The 12170-nt window shown below is 32.2% G+C and overlaps 1 protein-coding gene across 1 annotated transcript; it reads left to right on the top strand.

The window, feature by feature from the left end:
- Positions 1-3915: 3915 nt before the first annotated feature.
- LOC100783071 (endoplasmic reticulum oxidoreductin-1) lies at positions 3916-9931 on the top strand. Its single transcript, NM_001317680.1, is given in 10 exon segments — positions 3916-4074; positions 4452-4583; positions 6398-6653; positions 7014-7124; positions 7571-7689; positions 8056-8160; positions 8259-8461; positions 8917-9040; positions 9587-9775; positions 9855-9931. Coding segments are annotated over 9 exon segments (1398 nt in total). The 3' UTR covers positions 9855-9931.
- The last annotated feature ends 2239 nt before the right edge of the window (positions 9932-12170 follow it).

Below are 12170 nucleotides of genomic sequence, written 5' to 3'. Positions count from 1 at the left end.
TCAATAATGACAAAAAAAATATAGTAGTGTTTACAAAAGAGTAAAAGAAGAAAAAGAAGAAGCTCTTGCAAAATAAAATCTCCTAATAATAATGTTTATAAAAGAGTAGAAGAAAAAGATTTTATAATTATAAGGTTTGATGTTCACATGTTAATGTTCACCTAATAGATTATTTATAATATATATTTGTCACAACCTACCCTATGATGGGAGTGTGGGCGAAAAGTTAAAGGAGCGTCTTTCGAAAAGGAAAACACATGGGAGCCGCCACCAATTGAGGAAAACGTTAAAAAAAACCAAAAAAGAGGTCTGCGAATTTTGAAAAGAAGGGTTCGGGAGTTGTTTACGCATAGGGGAGATATTAACACCTCACGCACCGTCACAAGGGACGACAACCTTTAATCGAGTGTGCAAAAACATGACTTCAATATTATTTATTTTTCCTTTTTATATTTTTTATTTTTTTTGGGTAGACAAGGGGGCTGCCCTTGTTCCTACGTATCCTTGGGTATGATGAGGAATTCAGACCTACATAGTTCTTTAAGTCTGAAAGTTTGTGTGTTAAATTGATTTTATATTTTTGAAAGATTGATTTTAATTGCGAACAAAAAGTCGTTTAAGGCGTTGGACCTTGAAATAATGTTTAAATTTTGAAAAGCTGAGAGAATCGTTAAGACGTTGGACCTTAAAATGATCTCAAGTGATATTTGATAAAAAGAAGTTAGTTATGAGTTGATTTTATCTTGATTTTGTTTATTAACTTTGGATCCTTTTAAAGACAAATTTACAATATATTGATCGATTAAGATTAAATTTTACAAAGAAAAATGAGATCGCCGATGATAGACGGAGAAGATGAATGTGCATGAAACAACAAGGGGGACCCCTAAGGGTACATAGATCACATTCAATTACAAAAAAAATAAAACTAACCGACGGTCGCACGAAGAACACAGAACATGAAAACGACGTAGGAAATGATCGCGACCGCGATTCGATAGTGCCTCGACTTCGTTTCCTCTTCTTCTTTCTCTCTTCTCTCAATTCCCTCACCTTCTGAACCTTGGAACCCTTTAAAACACACCTAGGACGCCTATTTATAGGCAAAGGGTCACTTTGGGGGCAGTTGCAGCTCACCCAAGCGAGTTGGAGCTCGCCCAGGCGAGCTGAAACTTAGTGCTGAAGCAATGAACTCGCCCAAGCAAGTTGGTTTCTTCACCATGAAGTCATTTAGTGGCCCAGGCAAGCCAGAGGCTAGCCTAAGCGAGCTAGGATCCAGGAAAACCAAGGAAAAGACCCTTTTGCTCCCTTTTTTGGTATTTTTCGCATTCTTGATCAAAACACTGAATGATCATTTGTTTCGCACTGTAACTGGCGTTCAACGTCGTAAGTTGACTAGCAAGGATCAAAAGATCAACGACGATAATTCTCGGACAAAATTTGGGCATGACAATATTCAAGATTTTAAAAAATGAACAATTAAATCTTCAAATTGTGATATTAATTACTCTTTTAATATATCAATTTCTTAAATCAATTAATATATCATTTTAGATTTAAGCAAATAAATCATACTAATCTTTTTTTAAAATAAATGAGTTTGTCCTTAATAAATTTGAAGAGTTCTCATTTTAACTTTTTAACTTTATAAGTATTTTAACAACTTATACCAAATCTCCAACTACTGTGATAATAAATTTATTTTGACATAATATGATAATTTAATGTTAATATTTCAAAAAATTATTTATTTTTCTTTCCCACTCATTCTCTCTTTTTTCCCTAAATATTTTTTAATTTTAATTTTAAAAAAATATAAACATTAAATTATTGTGAGACAAGGGAGAGGAGCCCAACATAAACAAGTTATTGCAATTCACGGTGGTGTGCCCCTCCTTCGTGGTCACCCTCATGAAGGAAATATGTTACACCCAAGTGACACTGACAATGACAATGATGCATGGCCATGGTGGCTATGAATTGATGGCGACGTAATACCACAAAGGAGAGAGAAAGGTGCATATCACGACGCCACATAGGAAAAAGGGAGAAGTAGATCTTTTTTGTGGTGAATTTTTAACCAAGGAGATGTAGATTTGTTTTAGGAGGAGAAGGAATTCGGTGATTTTTTAGTTTTTTATTTTATTTTTAAATAAAATAGAAATAGTGAAGATTTTTAGTCATTATTTTATCAAATCAATTTATTTCAAAATTTTAAAGTTGATAGAATGTCAATATTTTTAAGGGTAAATAATCACTTTTGCCCCTCAATGTGTAATTCACTGACAAATGTGTCCATGAAAGATGAAAATACAAAATTTAATTCCTGAAAGTGTAAAAAGTGCGACAAATATATACAGTCATTAACTTTCGTCCGTCACCGTTAATAAAATAGCCTACGTGACACGGATGAACAAATTTGTCACTGAAATGATTGCCAACATGGATTGCCAGCACAAGGGCATATGTGTCATAATATTTTTTTGACTTTCCGCCTTCCCACTCCGCTGACAAATGCGTCCCTAAAAGATAAAAATACAAAATTTAGTCCTCGAAAGTATAAAAAGTGTAACAAATATATCCGGACGTTAATAATGAATTGTATAGAAATGAAGTTAGGGAAAAAGGGATTAAAAAACAGTAAAATACAATAAGATTTAAAGTCTTATACTTTGATTATTTATCTTTTTATCCATCTATCAAATTGTTAATTAGTTTTTTAATTAATCACTATAACTACTTATTTTCTAAAATAAAATAAATTTCTTTAGTTTTATGATATACAAAAATTGAGTTACCCTTTAAAAAAATGAAAGCCTTTTATTTCTTAAAATTTTTTGTTTCTTCAATTAATGATTAATCTTTATTACGTACTTTGTCACAGTATGCCAAATGAAATGCGAGATCGCTAAAGCACCTAAATCAGCGAAAGATACAACTCTACGTCCCAAAAGCAAAGAATAAACCTTTGTAGTAATTTTTTTTTGTTTTGTTTTGAAGATAAACTCTAAATTAGTTTAAACATTATTGTATTTTTTATTTAAATTTATTTGAGTTCTTTATTCGTTAATATCTATTTTCATTTCATTCATATTATGTATAATAAGTGTTGTGGAAGCACATAAGGTTTATCCAAGGGATTTTTTTTATATTTGAGATATATATATACATTTTATTGATTAAGGAAAAAAACTTATATTCCACTTTAATTTTATCTAGCTTAAATTTTGTGAGATTTCTTTTTTTTTTTAAAAAAATAGTTGATTAATTTTTTTTAAATAAATAAATAAATTTGGTCTCGCGACCAGTTTTTTTTTTTCTACTCGAAACTCTCGACATATTATTTTTAATCTAAAAGTGATAAATTTATTAGAAATTTGATAATAATTTCAGTGACAAATTTGTCTCTCCGTACAACGTAATTATCCTAATTTTAACGAAAATTATATTAAATGAATAAAAATAAAGTACTTTAATCTTAAAATTTAATATATCATAATAAAATTATTGTGAAACAACCTCTCGAGGTGTCTTGGAAAATGTCATTGGGATCTCTTGAAGTTTCTTAGAAAAACTGTTTGGCACAAGGGGGAAAAAAAACAGAAACCATCAACCGCCCATAATTTTCCCTCATTAAATTCTCCACAACCTTGACCTTTGGCTGCTAAACAGAAGAACGAAAAAAGAAAAAAGAAAAAAGAAAAAAGACACGCAGCGCACAAGTTAAAACCTTCTCAAACTCTCTTTCGTCAAAACGCGTCCATTGGATCCATCAACGCACGCCAAACATCTCGTCTTTTCGCGTTTCCGTTGGTGGTTTTTCGTTTTCCTCAGTGTTCCTTCAGTGATTTTCTTCTGGGTCTGTGAAAAGCTCGGTGCTTTGTTTCGGAAGCACCGACATTGGGGAACTGTGTGATGGTGAAAGCGGAGATTGAGAAAAAGGGTTGCAGCACAAGACGATGGCTTTGGCTTGTGATGGCTCTCGTCGCCGTGTTTGTTGCCATGGCCATGTCTTCCAGAACCTCTCCAAAAGCTCTGTTTGGAGCCATTGATAGAGCTTGTCCGTGTGCTCGGGTAATTTTTCTCAATAACCCACATTTTAAGTTTCCTTATTCATTTTTTTTGTTGAATTGTGGAATTCTGAATCTTGATGTGTTATTCAGTTTTATAGTGTTTTAATAGATTAAAATCTTGGACAAAGAATGTGTCTTTATATGATTTTTTTTCTCTCCCTTTGTATTGTTTGTTACAATTTATTTCACTTATAAGTTGAGTGTGTCTTCCATTGGTATTTGTAATGGAAGTCTCTTGTATTGATTGGAGCCACGACCAGTGGAAATGTAGAGATATGGTTTTAATGAATTTTTTATTTTTATTTTTTGCTGCTGTGTGACTAGAAATTTAGTTTGATGTTTTGATTGAGGCTTGAGTTTTCGTTTTGTCTGTTGCAGGGCACACCGAAGTACAGTGGCATGGTGGAAGATTGTTGTTGTGATTATGAGACCGTGGATCGTCTTAATGAAGAAGTGTTGCACCCCTCCCTCCAGGAGCTCGTGAAGACCCCTTTCTTTCGATATTTTAAGGTTTGCTTATCGTCGCATCTTATGTTTTGCCTACATTTTTCTCTATGAATTTTATGTTGACTAAGATCCTCTTCTTTGCGGTTATTGCTTATGGTTATCTTCAGTTTGACGAGAGCAGATAAACTATTTGGTTTTCGCTGGTTTGTGTGTTTGTGTTCTAATTAACTTTTGCATTGGTGCTGTTCCTATCCCTTATGTAACTCACTAACTTGTAAAGATTACTAGCATCAAATTTATACCAGCAGCATGATTTAGGATTGAGAAGCCTTTCTAGGGAAAGACTTTTGATTGATCATTTTTTGAGGTTTTTGTGATTACTGGAATGCTTGAATTTTGATGTGATCAACGACATGAGAAATTAGAGAGAACTATATATATATTGTACAAATGCATTGAAGCATTATCAATTGAACTCAGTGCCATTCATCCCTAACTATTTTATCTAGGATTTTAAAATATTGAACTTGCTTTCTGTGTCAAGCTGGCAAACTATTGTATGTTGCTGTGTGGTGTTTAGGATAATTATTAATTAATATTGGTCAACTAAGTTTGACGTAAGAGTGAGTAGTGTTGAATATTAGATGAACCAATGATATTATGCTACTAGCATCAATGCTGCTCAAACCGGACTGGTTATCGAAGCGGTGAAGACACTAATTCTCATTTCATAACTTATTGATTTTTCTGTGATTAAATCATGCTTAAGACAATAAATAATATTAGCCATGGTGAATATCCTCTAAAAAAGATGGCCAAATATTATACCCAACTTGGAAGCTCGTAACATAAAGTCCATTATCATTTACTTGGTTACTATGTTCTCTGAAAAAATTGCCAATTTGGAGAAAAGTTAGATGAATTGCTAAGCTATTAAGAAAAGATATGAACTTGTAATCACTTCAAAATCAACTTTATCTTGTTTTTTGAATTTTGAGCTTTACATGAGTTTCTTCCTTCACCACTAAATATGGAAGCAGTTTAAGTTACAATGGATAAAATGATAAATGCACTTTCTTTGTTAAGAACAAATGGCTTACTAAAGTATGTGAAGAATCACTGTTGAACTTGCGCAAGAATAAAAATGAACATGTCACCAGGAGGATAAAACTGAATAATATTAATAGCTTTCAAAGAAATTAAACAAGAATAAAAATGTAAAATAATCATATTAAAAGCCAAAAATAATAATGTAAATATGCATATTTTATTACTAGATGTAGCACATAAGAAAATTTAGTTTGAATTCAGAACCTAGAAATAACCATGAGAGAAAAAGACCAAAAAGCAACTTATATAATTAACAAACAGTAAAAGTTCACCAATTCCCAGCACCAAGCATGGCAGCTACTTTCTGTGTGTGACGTGGATGTTGAGTGTGCCGCCGGTGGACACTACCATACAAGCATCATGCAGTTGCTGATGAGGCGACCAAGGATGACGAGCATCATGCAGTGCCTGCCTTAAGCAAACTCTTACCTCTTAGGGTTTTAACCTAACCAAGTGATGTCATTTGGTCATTTTGGAGAAACAAGCAAACTCTAAACCGACTGATTTTTACTGTTTTTTTTACCAGTTCATCCAGTTTTTTTACCAGCCTTTTGAAGTCCTGATTTTGTAGTTAATAAGGAACGGTCATCAGGCTGGTTCCCAGTTGAACCCGCTAGTCACTCTGGTATTTAAAGCCATGACTAGCATTCTTAAGCTGTACCTCTGATCATGCATTATATGTTTGAATACTGATAACTAAATTGCATTTCTTTTCACTTTTGTTGACCCTCATGAATCTTCTGTGCTAAAGGTGAAACTTTTTATAGGTGAAGTTATGGTGTGACTGCCCTTTCTGGCCTGATGATGGCATGTGCCGGTTGCGGGACTGTAGTGTGTGTGAATGCCCTGAAAGCGAGTTCCCCGAATCATTTAAGAAGCCTGACCATCGCCTTTCAATGACTGATCTTGTTTGTCAAGAAGGAAAACCTCAGGCAGCTGTTGACCGTACTTTAGACAGTAAAGCTTTCAGAGGATGGACAGAAATAGACAATCCATGGACAAATGACGATGAGACTGACAATGGTGCGTTACTCTGTATGCTGATTCGTATCTAAAATTTGTGGTCATAGTTGTAGTTTACTAATTATGTTCTTCAAATGAGTTTATATTGATGAATAATTTTTGTTTGATGTCTTGCACCACTAAGATATATTTATGATTAAATTCAAGTTGATCAAGCAACATTTTTCACTACCAGAAAGCAAGGTGACACAACAGTGTAGTAGTTAGCATTCGCTTATACTAAAAGCTTTTAACTTTTTTTAATCGGTGGCAGCATAGGATTTACTTTTTACACTGTTGGTGTATGAAAATTAAATCATTTTCTAATATATTGAATTTCTTTCCAAGAAAAATAAGCATGTCAACTGTTTGCATTTGCAGATGAGATGACATACGTGAATCTTCAACTGAATCCCGAAAGATATACTGGTTATACTGGTCCATCAGCAAGAAGGATATGGGATGCTGTCTACTCAGAGAACTGCCCCAAATGTAAGTTTTCTCTGAAAAGCTTATGCACTTTAATCTCCCCTTCCTCAATCCCTTCCCCAAAAAAATGAAAACAATGAATCAAAGTTTTGCTCCTGTAGCGCTAATGAGGTATAGTTAATTCTGGGGATCCAGTTATACTTTCATAATTATGGTCTAAACTTTAACAACTTGAAAAGGCCTTTGATTTTAGGTAGTTTGGTGGTACCTTTCATATTGTCAAACATTGACAGACCAGTGACTTTGAATGCAAATGATTACCCTCTATCTTCCTCTCTGTATGCATTATTTTTTTAATCATCTAATGTCTCTTATTTTTAAATTTTAATAGTGGATATTAGTCATGTTCTCATCGTTTGTTTCTTTTAGTGAAAGATATCTTTAATCTGTTCATAAAAGAGGAGCTGTTTCTATGGTTCATTAATTAGAAAAAGAATTGTCTTCTGTAGATCCATCTCAAGAGTTATGCCATGAGGAAAAGATTTTGTATAAATTGATATCCGGTCTTCACTCCTCCATATCAATTCACATAGCTTCTGATTATCTACTTGATGAAGCCACAAATTTGGTAAATCTCGCATTCCTCTTTCCAGCAATAGCTTAGTTTTTGTTTGAAAGGAATATTTGTATTGCTTTTGATGAATTAGTACAGTTATTGCATATTTGAGCATGTAGATAGACAACTGTTTGATTTTTGTTTCATAGTCTAAAAGTTTTAGTTAATTTGATTTTCTTTTGGTATTATGGACCTTGTAAAATAGAGTTATTGATCTTTCTATTTACTAAAAAAATTTGAATGTAGCTCATTTTGAAGCCACCTGCATTTATTTTGTGGCATATTGGCATATCCATGTTACTCTAATACATTTCACTAAGAACTTGAGAAAAATATGTTTCAAAATCTAATTTCTTTCTTTCCCTTTTATTATTCCAGTGGGGCCAAAATCTTACTTTGATGTATGATCGAGTCCTAAGATACCCTGATCGTGTCAGAAATTTGTATTTCACTTTTCTCTTTGTTCTGCGAGCAGTAACCAAAGTGAGTATAAATTGTGATGTATATATGGATCAATCTTTCTATTTTATTCTTTTTTTTAGAAATACTTGTTAGCTAATGCAATTCTCATTCCTCTTTAGGCTTCAGATTATCTGGAACAGGCAGAGTATGATACCGGTAACCCCAATGAGGACCTTACGACACAATCCTTGATAAAACAGCTACTTTACAACCCCAAGCTTCAAGCTGCATGTCCAATTCCGTTTGATGAAGCTAATTTGTGGAAAGGCCAAAGTGGACCTGAGCTAAAACAGAAAATTCAACAACAATTCAGAAACATCAGGTATTACTTCAAACTAGTGGAAGTGGACCTAGCTCTGCCTAGCTAAATATTATCCATTAATAACTTGCAGGGCTTTGTTGTGGCTTAGTCTCTTTTAAGCATGCATCATTCTTCCAACAAATATGTAGAAAAGACAATTGATTACTAATGATTCGTAGTGATGCTTACAAAACCATTTTTGTGGAAGGAATCAAAGTATATATAGGTTGGATTCTATCTAAAATCCCGTCATTGATATTTTTAGTCCTGCAGTATGGTTTTTCTTTTCATCTTATGTGGTTTGGAATCTTAGTCTCATTTGAGTTTTCCACATCTAATCTGAACATAACTTAAGACAACTAAATGACCACTCCTTTTACTTGCTCTCCATTTATTATTCTACTACTGATTCAACTTACACACTGCTGCTTTTGATTTATCTCATTGACAATGGAATATATTTTTTTGGAATGCAGTGCAATGATGGATTGTGTAGGATGTGAGAAATGTCGATTATGGGGCAAACTTCAGGTTCTTGGTCTCGGAACTGCATTAAAGATTCTCTTCTCTGTTGATGGTCAAGAAAACTCGAGTCATACAGTAAGTACACTTTGCTTGAGATTTTTTTGTCTTCCTCTCTCTACTGCTGCCTTTATGCATGTACCATAAATCATATTGCTTCTGCAGTGATCTTTAAATACATTCTGCTGCTATGTTAAATCCTGAACTAAATCCTAAGTTGCAATCTAGTGAGTATTTTGCTCCTACGTTTGAAAACATTATGGTTCTTCTATGCAGGTAATGGCTAGTATCTGTGCATCATATAATGTTAAATTTTCTTGTTAAATTTAAATTAAATCATACAATTGTACATGGACGATCAAACACTATAAGGTATTTGTAGTTACATGACCACTTAAAAAATGTGTTGCATGTTTCATGTAATCTTGACCATTTAAATATGATATAATGATTTATATTTATAGTTCTCATTTCTTATATTTACAGAGTAAAGTACTACATAAGAAATGACTGTAGTAATTGACTGTAATTTCTGTAAAAAAAAATTTACTTGCCTCTTACTGTGAATAGTATAGTACAGTTAGGTGACCAACACCCTATATGTTTCACTTGATGATCTTTCAGCTGCAGCTGCAAAGGAATGAGGTAATTGCATTGACGAACCTTCTCAATCGACTCTCAGAATCTGTCAAATTCGTCCAAGAAATGGGACCTACAGCTGAAAGAATCATGGAAGGAGGACATTTTTCTGCTCATACAAGAACATTGATTAGCTCATGGAAAAAAATTTGGTCCTATGTATCTAAAACTTAGGTAACATGCTCTTTTCTCAGTATTTGTTGTTTACTCGTTTGTTGTACCAAACTGAGTATTACATGTTTCCAATCTGCAGGCTATAATTGGTGACAGTTCTGTTTTTAATTATTCAAATTACTAGAGAGACTAGACATAGGAAAACCACCGTCGTGGTTTGGAAATTTTCTGAGGGATGTGAAACAAATGTACTTAGAATGTCTCAAAATTAAAAATAAACACAAGGAGAAAATTTACTGAGAGTAATAGAAGATATATTTTTACTTGGGAATGAGATGTAATCCCCTTATCCCCACTAATTTTGTTGAACAGTTTTTTTTGTACAATTTTTTTTTTTTGTAATTCAATTAGCACACTCCTTTCCCCTTGCTTGACTGTTAAAACAGATAAGCTTGAAAACAAAAATTGTTCTTTTTTTTTCTTATAAAATTGAGTGGATGAAGCTAGAGGCGGGAAAGGAAATCTCAACTAGGTTGGCACTCCCAAGGAAACCGCTACCCAGCTACACTCCCCACTACTAGTAGTATATTGAAAATAGAACAAAAGGAGAAGTAGAACAAAGTTGGGGGCCCAAAATTCAACTAGAAAATCAATAAAACCATTTTCCATAGTTAGAATTAGATTTGATGTGGGGTGCCTGACTCATATTACAGCATGGGTGAGAGTTGCAAGTTCAATATTTTTTTTTGAGTTTTAAAGATTCAATATAAATACTTCTTTACTGTTAACTAATATGTAATTATCCATTAAAAAAACTAATATGTAATTTAGGCCACCAAAAAAAAAAATATGAAATTACCTTAAAATTAACTTTTTAAGTAATTAATGAAAAAAAAAAAAAAACTTAGGAATGCTTGTTTTGTGGATAATTTTTTTTAGTTCCGGGAATATTATTCTTGGGAATAAATCATGAGAATGATATTCCTGTTTTTTTTAACATGTGTTTGGTTAACTATTAAAAATAGTTTGGTAGTTTAGAATATTTTTTATAAGATAAATATTCAACTTGATCCTTGAATTTGTAAGGTGTTGATACATTTGAGTCCTGACATATAGAAAAATAAATTCATCTCATTGTTGCTAACCCAATTATTTTTGTTAACCGAGTTTCTCATCCAAAATTTTGTTGTGTTGTTGATATAAAGGGACTAGTTTGTCACCAAAATTTCTATGGATTAATTTATCATTCTGAGGAATTGTCACACTTTTTGAAAATTTAGGGACAATATTATTTTTTCATCCTTTAGGAACTCAAGTATCAAGTGTCTTGCGAATTTAATGATCAAATTAAGCATTTATCTTTTTCTTATATGTTTAGGAATAATTTAAACATGTGTTTCATTCATATTTTTTTCCTAAAAATATGTATTATAATTACTAAAGTATCTTTATTTTAAATTTCGTTAAAAAAAATTGCTAATGTATTTTTGAACTCACACAAAAGCCCCCAAAACAGTGCACCTTTACGGCAAACAACACAAAAAAAAAACATACGTGCATAATGGTGTTCCTGATTTGATTATTTAAATAAATATAATTATAATTAATAAATAACTAGATTATAAGTGGTTATAATAACTATAATGATAACTAGTTATAATTTGATATAACTGGATATTATTTTTAAAAATTGATTATATAACCGTTTTTGAATATAATTAATTATATAATAAGTTACATCTAAAACTAGTTATAGATGAATAAAAATAAGTTATTTAAAATAATTGTTTTTATAAAACTGATTATTATATAGCTAGTTATGGTTTTTTTTTTTTAAAATCCGGTTTTTTTTAGCGGCCCTACATAAGGCGACTGTTATCCCCCTTTTTTTTTAATGTCTCCCACCAAAGAAATAAAACACTTTTGTAGCTACACAAAATTTGTGAGAATGAAATTTGTGCAACATGCATAAATTTGTGGAAAGAAAAAAAATGGTAGCATGTAACATGAACGTAAAATCAAAAATAAAATATATCTAAGATTATATATTAAGAAATGTTAATAACATCATCTTTCAACATTCTTTTGGTAATTAATTAAAATTTATTAAAAATCATTCATTTTGATGAGTTAAAGAAAGAGTGTCAAAAGAAATTATCCCTAACATTTCTTTGTAACAAACTTAGATATATCTAGTGTATCTATTATCTATTATATAGCCCATGTTTAGAACATTGACACGTGGCTTTATCTTCTCTCCTTTTCCATTTCACTCTTTTCATCCCTCTCCTTTTCCATTTCTCTCTTTTCTTCCATTTCTCTTTTTGCTTTATCTTCCACTTCTCCTTATGCTCTTTCCTCCTTTTCCATTTCACTCTTTTCTCCCATTTCTCTTTTCACTTTAACTTCCTCTTCCCATTTCTTTTATGAATCCATTTTTGTATTTGATAATAAA

This window comes from Glycine max, chromosome 9 (genome assembly GCF_000004515.6).
Source record: "Glycine max cultivar Williams 82 chromosome 9, Glycine_max_v4.0, whole genome shotgun sequence".
NCBI lineage: Eukaryota > Viridiplantae > Streptophyta > Magnoliopsida > Fabales > Fabaceae > Glycine > Glycine max.
This window is presented reverse-complemented; position numbering and strand designations above follow the sequence as displayed.